The sequence below is a fragment of the Pongo abelii genome, chromosome 17, assembly GCF_028885655.2.
Source record: "Pongo abelii isolate AG06213 chromosome 17, NHGRI_mPonAbe1-v2.0_pri, whole genome shotgun sequence".
In the NCBI taxonomy this organism is placed as follows: domain Eukaryota; kingdom Metazoa; phylum Chordata; class Mammalia; order Primates; family Hominidae; genus Pongo; species Pongo abelii.
The window spans coordinates 25,819,084-25,838,691 of NC_072002.2; the positions used below are offsets into that span (position 1 = coordinate 25,819,084).

The 19,608-nt window shown below is 36.0% G+C and overlaps 1 protein-coding gene across 26 annotated transcripts in view; it reads right to left on the reverse strand.

Annotated features, from left to right (window-relative positions):
* Positions 1 to 19,608, reverse strand: part of ANKRD12 (ankyrin repeat domain 12) — a 148,823-nt gene that overhangs the window by 80,111 nt on the left and 49,104 nt on the right. For 14 of the 26 annotated variants that reach the window (XR_008515818.1, XR_008515821.1, XM_024235938.3 and 11 more), the window contains 2 exons: positions 10,423 to 10,570; positions 1,593 to 1,661 (listed from right to left, as the gene is read on the reverse strand). Coding sequence is in view for 24 of the 26 variants with exons in the window: in XM_024235934.3 (XP_024091702.1) it covers positions 1,593 to 1,661; positions 10,423 to 10,570 (217 nt within the window). In the remaining 2 variants the exon portion in view is untranslated. The remainder of the gene's footprint in view (positions 1 to 1,592; positions 1,662 to 10,422; positions 10,571 to 19,608) is intronic. The other 12 variants (XM_054537657.2, XM_024235937.3, XM_024235935.3 and 9 more) reach the window with 1 other exon arrangement.

Here is a 19,608-nt window from a genome sequence, read left to right on the forward strand (position 1 = left end):
TTCACTTAAGACTACTCAAAGCAAGCAAGAGAAATGGACTTTTCAACGCTCCAACATTCTTTCAAGGTTTAGAGGATCTTCAGATATACAAAGATGTTCCAGTTTTATAATGCTGAAAATTAATGCTTTCTTTTTAGGTCTTGTCAGAATAAATAGAAAGCTCAACATCTTCACATCCCAATTAAGTATTAAGTACTTATTAAGGAGAAGAGACAAAATTGTTTTTCTTAGGGAACTTGGTTCATAAACCTATTAGTGTCTCAAAAATTAAAGAATGCAACATCTTCCCACAAAGCAGTCACTATAAGAATCAAACAATGGAATCACAACTCAAATATAGATGAACATAATTAAGTCAATCCTGTTTGCAATGTACATACTTCAATTCTGAAAAAAAAATTGCCATTACTCTCTGGTCCTAAAATATCTACATGAATCTCCAACTGAATGTCTGCATCTTTTGATTTCCGGCAATGATACTCAGATTATGGATGGCTTCATATACATACAGCTCTTTCGGGGCACTTTGGGTACTTAGAAGTTACCTTTTAGAAAAGCATTCCTAATTCCACAGTAACTGACTGTAAATATGCCCCACCCCCTCAATTTTGGTAACCAGGCACTATTGACTTATCAGCTCAATTAAAACTTTCGGGATAATTTTAAGAATAATTACTTGGTTCTTCCACTGCCCCTACCCAACCCCACAAATGTATAAAATAAATAAAAAGTGTATAAAAACAGGTTTACTTTAGTTTTTATAGCTAAATGTCATATGCTGAAAACTAGACACTTAAGACACCCAGGGACTAAAAAAAATCATATTTTTATTTAAGCTCAGAGATAATGTTAGCCAATTAAAAAAAAGACAATCAAAAAACATTTAACTAATTAGTTGTCACATACTAGAGAACACATTTACTCTTTATTTTAAGAGGACACAGTACTTGTATATCCTCTTGTATTCTATCTGGATTACGAATCATTAACATTTAATAACAGGTGCCATAGCTTAACAGAGAGGTTGCAACACAGTGGTAATGGCATTTCTCTAGGTGACCTGGTATTTTAATTCAGTTATAGTTAAATTTAACCTAGGCAACAAAGTCAATAAAGGCTAATGAGTTCAATGGAAAAAAAATTGTATTAAATGTGTTTTTTAAAAAACATCACATGACTAAAGGGTAAGATGACACTGTCTATTGAAATCAGTACACTTGGTATACCTTGTGAAGGGTATACAACAAAACACTTGGGTATCTTCCCACAGGAGTCACTACACTATGCAAAACCAGGGGTTGACTTTCACATTGTTTTCTACATGAATGGTGTTCCCCACATCGTGCTGTAAAAAAGTGGAGTGGAGGTATATGGCAGTCCTGCTACAAGGTTCACACATAACTTGTGTTAGATATGATACACTGAGTACCTCGGAGCAAAAATGGGAAAATGTGGTGTCACCCATGTAGTTCATTTATTTAACCAAAGATATCTATATGCTGGTTTGAAAGTAAGTTACTTATAGTACAATAATTAATTGTAAACGTGACAGAAACCACTGGCTAAACAGGAACACCTGATAATCTAATTACCTGAGTATGTCCTGTAAGAAGATATAAGTCTCTCCCCCCAATTTTCACTTGTATGTCCTGGATCTGAATCTACAGAATGAGAAGAGACAGGAGAAGAGAAAAAAGCACACGGAGGGAAATGCAGAATTCAACAAACCAACATTTTTCAAAAGACCACCAGTTAATAAGCTATCATTGTTTTGCCAAAAGATTATTTTTAAAGTAAAGCTAAAATTATATTTAAAACACAGGTTTGGTCAACACCTAATATTTAAAATTTTTCAACAAAAATATCTTAAAGTTGGGAAATTCAACCACGCAGTTTCAATAACAGGTATTACTGATGTTATATATTAAAACATACTATCTTTTTTGAGGCTATATATTTTTTCAACTTCTGAATAACAGTAAAAGAGCCAGTACTCTATCACTGGTTTTCTGTTTAGAACTTGTCTTACGCTTTTTGTTCTATGAGTGCCAACTCGACTCTGGAGACAGTAAAACACTTTGGACTGCACCATCATCCTACACCACAGACCTTTCTACAAATTATATACACTTCAAATGGTATAAATTACTGCAGTGATTACTACTGAAGACCGTCTGGAAAGAAAGTAACCTAAATCAAAACAAAGTTTATCAGTTAAGAATATGGAATTCTGGCCGGGCGCAGTGGCTCATGCCTGTAATCCCAGCACTTCGGGAGGCCAAGGTGGGTGGATTACCTGAGGTCAGAAGTTCAAGACCAGTCTGGCCAACATGGTGAAACCCCATCCCTACTAAAAATACAAAAATTAGGTGTGGTGGCGTATGCCTGTAATCCCACCTACTTGGGAGGCTGAGGCCAGAGAATCACTTGAACCCAGGAGGCCGGGATTGCGGTGAGCTGAGATCATGCCATTGTACTCCAGCCTGGGTGACAGAGTGAGACTCTCCATTAAAAAAAAAAAAAAAAAAAAAAAAAAAAATATATATATATATATATATATATATATATATATATATATATATGGAATTCTGCCTAACAATTCATGACAGAGAAATATGAATATGGAGAATTGACTTTGGCAATATGGCCAGAGCAGATATTTTTACTTATAAATATATTTTGACTTATAAATGCCATTTCAACTCACAATATTATTGTGTTCTTCATATCCTTAATTGACAAACTTTTTTCCAGGATCACTGTTACACAGTATTCATGATTTCATTTAGGTATAAGTAACCAAGTGTTCAAAAAAAACAACTTAGAGAACAAGTAACCCCTAAGCATCGTATTTGAAAATTTTACAGATAAGCCTAAAAGTTTAGTGATGAGACGGTTCACTCAACTGAAAGAGGAATCATCAATAACATTTAGACCAACTCTAAAGTAAACAGGTAAATGGGCTGAATGGTAAAACTTTCAATGAACACGTATTTCAAAATGTAATACATTAAGTTAGCAACTACAAAAATTTCATGAAAAATAATATTTGACAAAGACAAGCAAAAAAATTTAAATAACCACCGTAGATTGCAAAGCAAACCAGCAACCATTAAATTGTGCCAATTGGATTAAATGAATTATTGAAAGCAGATATTATTTTAATAGATTAAACCACAGTGAATAATCTAAGCTTTCAATTATATTAATGTAGTTTACCAGTTTATCCAAATCTTCCTTTGGAAGTAAGCAACCACTCTGACCCCACATCCTCTTTGGCTTTTACTCAAACAAGTATGTTTCTATTGGGGGCATTTGAATAGTCTATAAAGCTTTAACTCAGGAACTGGAAAATTAAAGCTTCTATTAAAATATCCCTGTCCCTTTCCTCAACTACTTCCTTTTATGCTGTACTGAGACTAGGCTGTATGAGATTACCACTGTTTATGAGATTGAGATTGACGCAAAAACACTGAGTGCTAAGCAGAGCCATTCTCTCTCCCACATATGTTCTTTGTAGCGAGGCAAAACAAGTGACACTTGTATTTTAAAACCAATCCTTTTAAGTTAATATTTTGCTTTGGTTGCAAGGAAATAAGAGAAAAATACCAGAAATAATTTTAAAAGCCTGTACTGTATGTTTGAAACTTTTATAATGAAATATCAGGAAGGGGGCAGAGGTAAATCTATCATGAATAACTGCCATGAAAAAATCACCAAAGGTTGATTATTCTTACTAAGCAAAGCACTAATTTTATCTATTTTAACATAGTTCCCAGAAAAATTATATCTATCTGTTTTCTTTTTAAAAGAAGCTCCTCTCCTGAAATTTGACTGAGTCACATTATAATATGGTAAACCCTTAAATGGCATCTAAAGTCTTAGGAAAATAGAACTAAGGCTGGCTGGCAGAGATTTTGTTAATAAAATTTCAACATATTCTACAACTGCCACTGTAGACTTTGTGAACACATCATACTGTGTTCTCTGAATTTTCTCATAACACATTATCTTTTTAAAATGCCAAAAAAGGCTGGGTGCGGTTGCTCACGCCTGTAATCCCAGCACTTTGGGAGGCTGAGGTGGGTGGATCAATTGAGGTTAGGAGTTTGAGGCCAGCCTGGCCAACATGGTGAAACCCCATCTCTACTAAAAATACAAAAATTAGCTGGGTGTGGTGGCGCACACCTGTAATCCCAGCTACTGAGGAGGCTGAGACAGGAGAATTGCTTGAACCCAGCAGGCAGAGGTTGCAGTGAGCCAAGACTGTGCCACTGCACTCCAGCCTGGGTAAAAGAGTGACACTCTGTATCACCTCAAAAAAAAAAAAAAAAAAAAAAAAAGCCAAAAAAACTAGTAAACTATTTGCTTACTAATAATGCTAAGAGGAAACAATTATTCAAAGAAAAAAAGTGAAAGACATCCAATCTTTCTGATTAGTTAAACATGCAAACTAAAATGACAAAGGACTACTGGTTTATCTCTATAGAACATCAGATTTATCAACCTAAAGAAAAACATGTCCCCCAGTGCTATCTGAAGTTAAAGAACATTCATATACTGCTGGAGGCTTTCTAACTAGGTATAATTATTTTGGAGAAACATGAAGAATCATAGAAATGTTTAACCCTTATAACACTGTAACCCTAACCCTACTCCTGGGAACGAATAAAGAAATAACTCAGGGTATGACAAACATCACAATCTGCAAAGATGTCTTGATGGCATTATTCGTAACAAAAGAATTGTAAATTAAGTTTGAGGGCCAAGAAGAGACTTTCTCATATGTAGCCTCAAGACAGCTGTTTAACACTTTCACATTAAGAGATTTTGCCTTTCCCTTGGACACCGTAAGACTAGGAAAGAAATTAAGTATGATTTTGTGACTGATAATGCAGGAATAAAGTTCACTTAGGTGGAAACTTTATTAATTATTACAGATAACAAAAGTTATCAGTTATTGATTATACTTTATATATGGTGGCAGATATTATACGATACCTATACAATATTCATTCTCCTTTTCTTACCAGGAATACCCCAGTTTTGATCAGGGAAACAATATGCCCGGCTAAAAGTATGATTTTTCAGACTCTGCTGCAACTAGAATAGCCTAACCAATCAGATGCAGAAACAAAAAGGCCAAATCTCACCGGGAAAAAGACACTTTTGTCCTTGGTTTTTTCCCTCCTACTTTCTACCCAGGAATAAGCAATAATCTTGTGATTATAAGGCAAAATGATTAAGGACAAAGCCCATGTATGAGCTAAGAGTGGCAGAGCATTAAGATGAAAAGAGATCAGTGCCTGATGGCATTATTGAACTGCTATGCCAATCCTGTACTGCCTATGCCTGGTCTTCTTACTGCATTAAATTGTAAAATTCCTATGTATTTAAACCAGTGTTAGTTTTTGGTTATGTTTAATTTAGTTTTACAAGCTAAATTTACATGCTATGTCACTTGAAGGTCACAATTCTCTGATACTATTATATGTACTTTTACAGATAAGGAAGCTGGGACTTATGAAGAAGTCTAATTACTGGGCCAATGCTTGTAGAGGGCTGAGGGTCAACACTAGTCAGATTCCAAAATCTTCAATAGTAAACACTGCCATGATTTACCTCTGTTACAATTATAAAATTTATCCTGTCAATTCTAGAGCAGGAGAGAATGAAAGGAAAAGGTAAAAATTAGTGATAAAGCAAGCTGATGTAGGTATAAAAAAATCTCTTTTAGATAAGCAGTTGCTTTTTGCTTCCATAGGTTCAATGGGTCACTGTATACACTGGCTTAATATTCCACAGGACAAAATTTATGGGAATTCTTTGACTGAGTAAAACAATATGTTAGTGATTTGTTTAAATAAATTCAGAATAAATATAGTACTATGATAGAGCTACAAGGACCCAGTGGCCTGATTTCAAATTATGTTGTAATTTATTCCCTAATTTCTCCTGTCTAGCCAAGCAATTACTTTTCTAGAAAGTGTTTTCTTTTTTTAAAAAATTAGTAAGTATTAAATAATTGAGAATTTAGAAAGTTTAAGACACATTATGGTATCTCGCAAAATGAAGGCTAAGAATCTCTCATTCAGTAGACAGCATTACTGCTAATTTGGGGTGCCAGTAGGCTTTCCTTGGACAATGTTATGAATACCTCTTTTAAAAAGTAGTGACTTTATAAAAGTAACATATGACCATTATTTCAAGAATTCAAGCCATACAAAAAGGACCAAGAAGGAAGTAATAAATATCCCACATCCAAGAAATAAAGTGTTAACCTCTGGCAAGCATCATTCCCAGCATCCCTCTAAATACATATAACAACAAAGGAACTAGCAGAGACAGCAATAAATTTATGTAAGAACAAGAAAATAACATACATATGCTGTTTTGAAATAAAAGGCTTAAAGATTAATTTTATTTTAATCAAACATTAAAAAAACTAAAGGCATTGCTTCTTCTTTATAAAAGACACTGTCTACTATAAAATATAAACAAAAATATAAAGAAATTTTAAATACAGGAACATTAAAAAGTTTATATAATCATTTTAAGAAACTATACTTGTTTAGATAATATCAGTTAATTCCTTGCTTACAAGAGATAAGATGATATGCTTTCTCTTTATTCCCTACCCTTTTTTCTGTTATTTCCTTACGTCAAGGTTTATAACATCTATATTTTGTTCTGTACCCAAAACACATCCACCAGGTACAGTTCCTACAGTGAAAAAAGTCTTAGTCTTAATCTTTCCAAGTGTTAATATACATCATGTGTGCACGTATATACACACAATAAATGTAAATACACAAATTACAATTATAATGCAAATAGCACATACTGTTTCATAATCTGATTTTTTACTTCCAATATCATGATCACCTTCCCATATTACGTATTCTTCTACAGCTGGAGTACAGTGGCATGATCACAACTCACTGTAGCCTCGACCTACCAGGCCAAGCAATACTCGGGATGCATCAGCATCCCGAGTAGCTGGGATTACAGGCACACACCACCAAGCCTGACTCATTTTTTAATTTTCTTGTAGATACAGGGTCTCACTCTGTTGGCCAATCTGGTCTCAAACTCCTGGCCTCAAGTGATCCTCCTGCCTTGGCCTTCCAAAGTGCTGGGATTTCAGGTGTGAGCCACCATGCCCAGCCTTACTACATTATTTTTAAGGGTGAAAAATCTATTTCTTCATTGAATTTATCATAATTTAACAAATCCTATATTACTCAACACAATTTTCCTCATTTTTTTGCTATTATAAAGAAAGCTGAGATAAACATTCTTAAAGATAAATGCTCTCATCAGTAATTATTTATTAGAGGCCAGGCATGGTGGCTCACTCCTGTAATCCCAGCACTTTGGGAGGCTGAGGCTGGCAGATCACTTGAGGTCGGGAGTTAACAGCCTGGCCAACATGGTGAAACTCCGTCTCTACTAAAAATATGAAAATTAGCCAGGCGTCGTGGCAGGCGCCTGTAATCCCAGCTACTTGGAAGGCTGAGGCAGGAGAATCACTTGAACCCAGGAAGCAGAGGTTGCAGTGAGCTGAGATGGCACCACTGCACTCCAGCCTGGGCGACACAGTGACTCTGTCTCAAAATAATAATAGTTATCATTACTATAATAAATGCCCAAAGAAAAAATTAGTCAAATGTTAAGAAACAACTTTGTATATACACTGTCCTATTTACCTTAAACAAAGTATTTCTATAATTTAGACCCACTAAAGCAAATTCCTATGTCCAACCCATAACCACTGGGTGATTCAGACCAAAAACAATTTTGTCATTCACCATAAATTGTATTTCTTTGATTACTATTGATGTATTTTTTCAGGTATTTCTTTGCCAACTATAATTGTTGTTCTGAACTACTGGTATTTTTTGGTCCATTTTCCCATTTTTGAGTTTCCTTTTCACACTTACGAGATCTTTAAATACTACATATATTAAGGGTTTTGATATATGCTGTAAATGTTTCTCCCCTCTGCATCTTTATCTTCACAGTTTCAGCTAATAGTTTAAAATATAGAATACTACATAAAAAAGATCAATGTCAGATATGAAGTCTGATGCTGTATCTTTCATATGGGAAATATCACTTAATGGTACTGAATTCTACTTTTTAAAAAAAATTATATAAAAGACACTTGAATCGTAAATAACACATTTTGTACTGGGACTAGGGAAATCCTCCTTAATGTTTTCATTGTGTGTGATATGTTAAACCAAAGACGTCATCTGTTACTTACTAAAATTTATAAATAAAGCCTACCAAAAATATAAATACAATTGACCTTGCACCACCTGATTTTGAACTGCAGATCCACTTACACAGGAATTTTCTTCTGCCTCCCTGCATCCCTGAGACAGCAAGATCAACCCCTCCTCTTCCTCAGTCTACTCAATGTGAAGACAATGAGGATGAAGATCTTTATAATGATACATTTCCATTTAATGAACAGTAAATATATTTTCTATTCTTTATGATTTTCTTAAGTAACATTTTTTTCTCTAGCTTAAAGAGTACAGTATATAATAATATAATATGTCATCTCAGGTAAGACTTAGTAAAGAAAAAAATAACATAACACACAAAAGATGTGTTAATTGACTGTTTATGTTATTGGTAAGGCTTTGATCAACAGCAGGCTATTAGTAGTTAAGTACTTGGGAAGTCAAAAGATACATAGATTTGACTGTGTGAAGGGGGAAAAAGGGGGTTGGCGCCCCTAGTCCCCACACTGTTCAAGGGTCAATTGTGTTTTAAATCCATCAAAATTTTGTTTGGTGACAACATGTTAACTTTTCAAAAGGAAGAATAAGTGTTATGAAACAGTCTTATAGACAGCTGTGATATCCCAACTAAAGTCCAATAGTAGAAAAAATGTAAGGGGGAAAGTGTATATAACCCAATTTTAGACATATGAATTAGGTTACATTTATTCAATGCCTAAATTTCTTACCTTCCTAAGTAACATTTTCTCCTTAATTTTATTCTAAATAAAAGAAAAATAATCCATCTGATCTAATGACAAAGGCTCTCATGAAAAGATTATCTTGAAACTTTATTCCTTAAAAATATTAATATTCTTTGAATTTATCAAAATCCATTTTTCAAACAGCTAACAGAAATATACTCTCATTGGAAAACAAAACCCGAGTAATGTAAGTAATTTAAAAATGACTAGCAAAGAAACTTTTAACAAGAATATGCGAGAAGAGTTCAATCTGAAATAGCTATCCATAGGCACATGAGCACCTTCTTCTCAGCTAAGCGACCTAGTAATAGCTTGAGAGTATCACTTAGGATGCTTCGGGGGAAAAAAAAAGATTCTGAATCTCTCAAAGAAACCAGTGTAGCTTAAAATGAAAAAGCACATGATTTCGCAATCACTGAGAGCAATCTTCAAAGTTTAAAAATGTCATGAGTGTTTAAGAACAATTTTTAATTCACACAACAGCAGTGGCAAAATACACAAAAGGAGACCTGGCTACCAAAAGCGTATACTACACAATTTTCTAAAGCTATGTTAGCACAGAATGTTTCAAAAATCTTTATGAGTATTTTCAGTTTCCGGAGTCAAGATCATTTCTGAACTGACAATTAAAATGACTAGAAAGATATAGGCAGAATAATCCATGTACGTAAACTCAGAATGGAATACTTTCTCTGAGGCTAGAACATTTTTAAGAACAGTTCATTATTAATATTTCATGCAATGACTAAAACTAAATACATACATTCAAGTTTATATTAGTTTCAAAAATCGGTTAGTTCAGGGCTAAAACACAACCTAGTAATTTATTAGATAGCAATAACAAGAATCTCATCCGTTATGAATAACTGGGATTGGCTGATTTCAAGTATCAATTTCTGGTATATAGGAGTTTTGGGAAACAAAAATTCTATGAAAAGCACTGAGGCAGTTAGCCTCAATTTGTGTGTGTGTGTGTGTGTGTGTGTGTGTGTGTGTGTGTGTGTGTGTGTGTGTGATGCATGTTTCTAATTTATTTCTGAATCTAAAGTGCCTAAATTTCTTTGGGGTGTGACCATATGTTCACAAAAGCTCAACAACTTTTTCTCAAATCTGCATATCCCAATGCTTCCTTATCACTGAGTAATTTTTATTCATTTGAATGCTCCTCTCAAAATTAATTTCTTGATAAAGAAATTCACAATAAACCTTCAAAGAGTAAGGAATAAAGAAAATTGTTTTTATCTCTGGTTAGAAATCACACTTGGCATGACAGATGAATTTCTACCCCAAAATGATAAATCTGAAATAGTGAAATACAAATATTTCTCTATAAACTGGGGTGTCAAGAGGAGTGGTGTACAAGAAACAAAAATCAGAATTAAAGAATGAGCAAGATTTTACCAGAGAACAGCAAATTATTCTACCTGTGTCTGAATCTCGTTCTTCATTTCTTGATGGGCTAATGGTAAAAGGAAGTTTACGTTTCATGGATGATTTCTCTTTCATCTCCTTGCTCACATCACTTCGTTCAATTTTTGGAGTTTTGCTGTAGGATGCAATCTTGTCTTTACTCTATTAAAAAGTCAAATAGAGTAAAGTTATATCAATATTAGCTCAGCAATATAGTGTAGAAACCCCTCCTAAGGAAAATTTCAAACATACACAAAAATAGAGACAGTATTACGTATCACTGTATTCAATATACTCAAGACCCAGCTTCAACAAGTACATTTTTTCCTGTTTCATATTTCCCTACGCTTATTTAATAACAATTTTATATTTATTTTTAAATATTTTACATTTGGGGTACCTGTGCAGGTTTGTTATGTAAGTAAATTGCATGTCACTCGGGTTTGGTGTAAAGATTATTTCAATACCCAGGTAATAAGCATAGTACCTGATAGGCAGTTTTTTTATCCTCTCCCTCCTCCCACCCTCCACCCTCAAGCAAGCCCCAGTGTCTGCTGTTCCCTTCATGTCCATGTGTACTCAATGTTTAGCTCCCACTTATGAGATCATGTGGTATTTGGTGGTTTTCTATTCCTGCATTAGTTCGCTTAGGATTATGGCCTCCAGCTCCATCCATGTTGCTGTGCAAAAAACATGATCTCATTCTTTTTAATGGCTGCACAGTGTTCCATGGTGTGTATATACCACATTTTCTTTATCCAGTCTACTGTTGATGCGCATTTAGGTTAATTCCATGTATTTGCTACTGTGAGTAGTGCTGCAATGAACATACGCCATGTATGTGTCTTTTTAATAGGACAATTTATATTCTTTTGGGTAAACAAAAATGGGATTGCTGAGTTGAATGGTACTTCTAATAACAATTTTAAAACAGTAAAACAAAATATTTTGAATAGAACCATTATATCTAGATGTAGCGCCAATGAATATGTAAATTTTAAAAAGCAATTCTGAATTGAATCAAACTGATGGTATTTTATTTAAAAAATAAAATTGGCTGGGCATGGTGGCTCATTCCTGTTAATCCCAGCACTTTGGGAGGCCACGGCAGGGGTATCACCTGAGGTCAGGAGTTCGAGACCAGCCTGGCCAACATGGTGAAATCCTGTCTCTACTAAAAATACAAAAAATTAGCCAGGTGTGGTGGCAGGTGCCTATAATCCTAACTACTCAGGAGTCTGAGGCAGGAGAACCACTTGAATCTGGGAGGCAGAGGCTTCAGTGAGCTGAGATCATACTGTTGCACTCCAGCCTGGGCAACAAGAGCAAAACTCTGTCTCAAAAATAAATAAATAAATAAATAAATAAATAAATAAATAAATAAATAAATAAAATTATCTATATCAGTAGTTCTCAAATGGCTTCTTGACTAGCAGTATCACCATCACCTAGAAACTTACTAGAAATGCAAAATCTCAGGCATCATCTCAGACCTACTGAATCAGAATCTCTGGGGCTAGGGCCTAATGATCTGTTTTAATAGTCCTGCCACATGATTTTGATGCACAGTAAAGTTTCAGAACCACTATTATTTACCAATAAAGAAGAAAATATGTAAGGATCACAGGAACCAAAGAATAATCTATCCAGTTCAGTAGATTACAACCCTATTTCTTAAATCAGAAAACCAGAAATGGATTTATAATTCATTTTAGAAAAAGAATGACATACCAAATAAAAATACTATGTACTCGCCCAATCAGGTGAAGTGACCTATAGGTATTATAAAGTTCACTCCTATAATCAAACATCCAAATTGATACGGCACATCTAAAACCGGGGTATGACAACTCCTTTGTGAGAAATGTGCTTCATACTGAGAACTAAGCCACACTGCCTTAGCAGGAGATCTTAAAAGAACATTCCCCAAGCTATGATAATAAGTGATAATTTATCATGATTGTAGAAATTCTCAAAAGCAAATGAAAAGTAGATTCAGACTATAAAAGATATCAGTTTTCAACCCAAGATGAAAAATAAAGGAGGGATGAGGAGGAAAAAAGGGCATAACAAATTAATGTCATTTTTTTTAAAGTAGCAATAAAACCAAAAGATGACTCTAAAAGAGCAAATGAATAAACAAACCTTTGGTGAACCTAATAATGAAAATCAGAGGATTAAAAAAAAAAAACACTGAGCTTGAGCCTAAATACAACTAGAGAGGGAATATTAAAAAGTAGAATGCTGTTGGCTGGGCATGGTGGCTCATGCCTGTAATCCTAGCACTTTGGGAGGCCGAGGTGGGTGGATCACTTAAGCCTAGGAGTTTGAGACCAGCCTGGGCCACACAGGGGGACCTTGACCCTGTCTCCATAAAAAAATTTAAAAATTAGCCAGGCATGGTGGCATGCGCCTGTGTTCCTAGCTACTTGGGAGGCTGAGGCAGGAGGACTGCTTGAGCTGGGAGGATTGAGGCTATAGTGAGCCATGTTGTCGCCACTGTGCTCCAGGCTGGACAACATAGTGAGATCCTGTATCCAAAAAAAAAAAAAAGCTGTATTCAATTTTATACTATTAAAAAACTTACAGCCTGTAAAAATGGGTAATTTCCTTGGAATATATGGATTACTAAAAACTAGCTCATGACAGGATGACATGAAGGTAAAACCAGAATAGACCAATTACCATAGAAAACAGTAAATCAGGCTGGGTGCAGTGGCTAAAATCCGTAATCCCAATGCTCTGGGAGGCTGAAGTGGATGGACCACTTGAGGACAGGAGTTTGAAACCAGCCTGGGAAACATGGTGAGACCTCATCGCTATAAAAAATTTTTAAAAACTAGCTGGGCACAGTGGCACACACCCGTAGTCCCAGCTACTCGGGAGGCTGAGGCAGAAGGCTGCAGTGACCTATAATCATGCCACTGCATTCCAGGCTGGGTGACAGAGCAGAGCAAGAACCTGTCTCTAAAAAAAAAAGGAGGAAAAAAAGATAAATCCATAGTGAAATGTATGTTTAAAAAGGCACCTACTCCAGAAGATTTTACAATAGAGTTCTAACCAAAAAAACAAAAATTCAAGAAGCAGGTATTTCCCATGTCTTATAAATACCAGGGCACAGAAAGATTAGAAGTTACCCAATTCATTTTAAAAGTCTAAAATGAAATTGATACCAAAAAACAGCACAAGATACAAAATTATAGACAAAAACCCACTTATGAACATAAATGCAAAAGTCCTAAACAGACTATCAAGCCAAATTCAATTCTTAGAATATATTATAATCAAGCAGGGCTCATCTAGAGAATGCAAGGACAGTTCACTGATAGAAAACCTCTTAATTCATTGTATCAAAAGATTAAAGAAAATCCTATGATGGCAAGAACAAAGTGAAAAGAATAACATCAATAAATTCTACATTCATTCTTGATCAATTTCCAAGCTTTCAACTAAAATCCTCAAGCTATTTTTTCACTTCTGCCAATGAAATGGAGCTTCAAAAACAAGGTGTTTTGCTTATAAGGTTATTTAAAATGTAGGTTTTATTATATGGTGAGACCAACAAATCAGGATATTACTGCTACGGAAAAGATTGTTACTCACAGTTCCAAGGGGTGGGGGGCATGCCATGCCACATCATGCCACTCCAGACCACAAAGGGAAGTACCAGGGTGGTTGGTCAAGAGGTAAAAGAAGAAAGGTGAAATGTGAGCAAGAGCCTTTATTGTAGTTTCCACAGGAAAGAAAGTGTGAACCAGGGTAAGCAGGCTTGGGATTGGCTACCTTGAATAATTTCAGTGGGCTCTGGGGTACAGGAGCTGTTTCACTAATTGGTACCTGGTTCTGGGGTGATTAGGACAGATGGCCAGTGGCCCAGAGTGTGAGAGCCCAACAAAGTTCGGGGTTTGGATGTGGGGTCTAGATAGGTCAGTCTGAGAATGAAAGATTTGCTCACAGTGAGTTGATTATCTCTAGGAACTGGCTAGCCCTGGAAGATATAGTCTCTCAATGGTCAGCAAGGCCTCAGAAGTCAAAGCATCAGAAATACAGAAAATAAAAAGGCACAGCTAATACACAGGTTAACCAACAAAACTCCAGTAACTTGCCTCAGAAAATGAATCATTGTTACGAATAAAAGATTTAAGAATCACTTAAAAATCCCTTCTCCCTTGCAGCTACGTAATATACAGGTCTGTGCCACAAAATGAGTTAAAAAAAACCTATGTGTTATCATGTTGAAAGAAAACAGCACAAGAGTATATGGAATATGTTCTCCTGTGCAATACGCTGATGTGTAACTATTCATAACTGCTAACTACTTGTTATGTCTTCTATAAAACTGTCCTTCAAGGCGTATTTGAAGAAAGGGTTTCTTTTCTTTCAAAAGAAATATTTTTGATAGTCTTGAAATTTCTGTGTTACCAAAGAGTAGAAATACTCTATCAAATTCAAGAGAGACTCATTAGCACATCCTAGGCCCATAACTCTGTTAGGTTTATTATCTTAAAATATTTCTAGAGTCTTTTTCATTTAACATTATTTTCCCAATAACTAGCAACAGCCATCACATGCAATAATGAAAGCATCAATGGTAAGAATGATCTTCTATTAATTCTGCTATTAAACAATGTATTGATAGCCTTTGTCATCTCAGTAAGACAGAAAAAATGGTAAAAAATGTATCCACAAAACAAGAATATATATACACACGTGCAAATATATAAACAGAAAACTCGGGAACAATATCAAGGCAAACCTTGGAGATATGGCAGACTCAGTTCCAGACCACCATGATAAAGCAATTATAACGACAAAACAAATCACACAAATTTTTTGGTTTCCCAATACAAAAATTATGTTTACACTATGATGTAGTCTAGTAAGTGTGCAATACTATCATGTCTAAAATACATATATACCTACTTTAATTTTAAACTACTAAATATACTAAAATATGCTAAAGATTGCATGGGCCATCGGCGAGTTGTAATCTTTTTTCTGGTGGAGGGTCTTGCCTTAGGTTGATGGCTGTTTGCTGATCAGGACAGTTTTTGATGGTTGGAGTGGCTATCACAATTTCTTGAGACAACAATGAAGTTTGCCATGTGAATTGACTTTCTCTCACAAGAGATCTCTCTGCAGCATGCAATGCTGTTGATAGCACTTACCCACAGAACTTCTTTTCAAATTGGAGTCAATCTTATTTAACACTGCTGCTGTTTCATCAACTGTTTATGTAATATACTAAATTCTTTGCTGTCATTTCAACAATGTTTATAGCATCTTCACCAAGAGCAGATTCCATCTCAAGAAATACTTCATTTGCTCATCCATAAGAAAGATGAGCTATTTTTCTCTTCTGCCAATGAAATGGAGCTTCAAACCAAGTGTTTTGCTTATAAGGTTTTAAAAGTAGGTTTCAAGTTTGATCATGAGATTTCAGCAATTCAGTCACATCTTCAGGCTCCACTTGATTCTCATTCTCTTGCTTTTTCCAATCCCATCTACGGTTAGTTCCTCCACTAAAGTCTTGAGCCTCTCAGTCATCCATGAGTGTCAGAATCAACTTTTCCAAACTCTGTTTAACATTGGTATTTTGACTTCCTCTCATGAATCACAAACCTTTTTAATGGCATCTAAAATGGTGAATCCTTTCAAGGTGGTTTTCAATTTACTTTGCCCAAATCCATCAGTGGAATCACTCTCTATGGCAGCTACAGCCTTACAAAGCATATTTCTTTAATAAGACTTGTTTAAGAAGTTAAAATTATTCCTTGACCTATGGGCTGCAGAATGGACTGCATGTCAGCAGCCATGAAAACAACATTATTCTCTTTGTATGTCTCTGTCAGAGCTCTTGGGTGACAGCTCACTGACATGTCGTCAATGAGCAGTAATATTTTGAAAATAATCCTTTTTTCTTAGTAAGTCTCAACAGTAGGCTTAAGCTATTCAGGAAACCACGCTGTGAACAGATGTGCTGTCATCAGGCGCTGTTTTTCCATTGATAAGCTACAGGCAGAGTAGATTTCATGTAATTCTTACGGGTCTTGGCGTTTTTGCAATGGAAGAAGAGCACTGGCTTTAACTTAATAGTTGTCAGCTGCATTTGTCCCTAACAAGACAGTCGGCCTGTCGTCTGAAGCTTTGAAGCCAGGGATTGACTTCTCTCTAGCTTTCAAAGTCCTAGATGGTATCTTTTTCCAATAGAAGGCTATTTCATCTATACTGAAATCTGTAGTTTAGTGTAGCCATCTTCATCAAAGATCATAGCTAGATCTTCTGGATAACTTGCTGTAGCTTCCACATTAGCACTTGGTGCTTCACCTTGCACTTTTATGTTATGGAGACAGCTTCTTTCCTTAAACCTCATGAACCAACTTATGCTAGCTTCAGACTTTTCTTCTGCAGTTTCCAAACCTCTCTCAGGCTTCACAGAATGGAGGAGAGGGCCTTGCTCTGGATTGAACTTTGGTTTAAGGGGATGTTGTAGCTGGTTTGATCTTCTATCCAGACCATTCCAAACTTCCTCCGTATCAGCAATAAGACTGTTTTGCTTTCTTATGGTGTGTTCACTTTAACAGCACTTTTAATGTTCTTCAAGAACTTTTCCTTGGCATTCCTCTCTTGGTTAACTGGCACAAGAGGCCTAGCTTTTGACCTCTCTCAGCTTTTGACATACCTTCCTCACTAAGCTTAATCATTTAGAGCTTTCGACTTAAAATGAGAGACATTCCACTCTTCACTTGAATATTTAGAGACCACTGAAACACAATTTCAAAATTGTTGTTTCAGGAAACGGGAAGGCCCAAGGAGGGGCAGAGTTGGGAGAAGAGCCAGTAAGTGGAGCAGGAGCACACACACAACATTAAGCTTGCCATCTTTTCTGCATGCAGTTTGTGGTGCCCACAAAACAATTACAATAGTAACAAAGATCACTAATCATCACCATGATAATGAAAAAGTTGGAAATATGAAAATTATCAAGATGTGACATAGAGACAAGTGAGTACATGCTGTTGGAAAAATGTTGCCAATGAATTTGCTCAACACAGGGTTGCCACTAACCTTCAATTTGTAAAAAGCACAATTATCTGCAAAGCACAATAAAGTGAAGTGCAATAAAATGAGGTATGCCTGTAAACCAAAATGTTAATAGCTACCTGTAGGTGGTGCCATTACAGCTATGTTGGGACATAATTCTCCATGTCTCTCTTGCATTTTTGCATATCTTGCAAGCAGACACACTAATTTCCTTTGTCCTGGACTATCTTTTCATGGGTATCTGTATGATAAACAGCCTCGAAAGACAGAGGCAGTGTCTCCCTCTAAAGCAAAGGACATACCTGTTTGCTGTCTAGTGTAATAACGTCTCCTTCTAGGGAAAAGTTCAGGCAGACTTACTGCCCATCATAAAAGATTTGCGGCTCCTACCCTGTAATACAACCCACTGCATATGCAGTTGTCATCTGCCCATCACTGCATCCCCCTTGTGAGAAGTGAGGCTCAGGGAACAGGCACAAACAATGATACTCCAGCTACTGCTATTGCTGAGTAGCAAATATTCCTTCATCATTGACCTAGGAATTGTGTCTTCTGCCAGCATCCATGAAGCGAATTAGCTTACAAGTAGGGTAAAATCTCAGAACCTTCACAGTTGTTGACAAGGTAATTGGTAATTTCTATTTTCATTATTCTTATATGTATTTTCTAATTTTTTACAACGAACATGTATTATAATATTTGGATAATAAAAGAAAAAAATTCTCAATAGTCACTTGGAGAGGAAATAATGAATGTCTGAACTACACTGATGACGAAAAGGATACGACAGAACTATTCAGATGGTTAAAATAATTAATATCCCCTCTCTCACATTTTATGAATTTAACCAGGTTTTAATCTTAACAGATTTTATAAAAGATTCTGCTTTGCAAATTTTAAATACTGATTTATAGCTAAAAGAGTAGTGGAGAAATTTCTAAACTAAACTAGAATCAATGGGGGGAAAAGACCACAGATGAGCAGTGAAAGGTGTGAACATTCTTGTCAAAATCCTAACTATTTTAATATTTAATGTGAGGACTTTACATAAAAATTAAATTGCTATAAAATACAATTATTCAAGTTATGCTCTATTTAAATGAATTTAAGGAGTGAAATTTTGGTTTAGGTTATTTTATTAATTTAGGACCTCATAACAACAATATTCTGTCATATTAAACTGTAAATGGGGTCTCTACTTACGTAAGAGAACTGTTAAAAAAAAATTAAAAATTAATAGAGACAGACAGGGTCCTGCTCTCTTGCCCAGGCTGGAATGCAGTGGCACAAGCATAGCTCACTGTAGCTTAAAGCAATCCTTCGACTTCGGCCTCCCCCGTACCTAGGAATACAGCTGTGTATCAACACATCCAGCTAATTTTTTTTTTTGGTAGAGACGGGGGTCTTGCCCAGGCTGGTCTTGAACTCCTGGCCTCAAGCAATTCTCCTGCCTTGGTCTCCCCAAAGCACACATTATAGGCATGAACCACCATGCCCAGCCTCATTTCGAAAAATGTTATGGGGAAAAACAACTTAGCAGAACCCAGAAGTTGACTTCAATGCCACTCACTATGAAAAGACAATCAGCTGGGTGCAGTGGCTCACGCCTGTAATCCCAGCACTTTGGGAGGCCGAGGTGGGCAGATCATGAGGTCAGGAGATCGAGACCATTCGAGACCATCCTGGCTAACACGGTGAAACCTCGTCTCTACTAAAAATACAAAAAATTAGCTGGGTGCAGTGGCGGGCACCTGTAGTCCCAGCTACTCGGGAGGCTGAGGCAGGAGAATGGCGTGAACTCAGGAGGCGGAGCTTGCAGTGAGCCGAGATAGCGCCACTCCACTTCAGCCTGGGTGAAAAGAGCAAGACTCCATCAAAAAAAAAAAAAAAAAGACAATCAAAGAAATACGCATTGCAAATATACACATGAATAATGGTCATGCCTTCTACCCCCAACCCCAACTTCTTCACTTTGTCTTAAAAAGGAGCAGCAACATGGTCTATACCTAGCATCTTTGGAATAAAAACTACAGCCCTTCCTCTCACGGTAAAATAAGGGGTTAAATATTCACTGAAAAACTGAGGAAAATACTTCTAACAACAGCTTTTGACATCAAAGTGCTCTGAAATCCCAAAGCATGGCAATTTAAGTACAG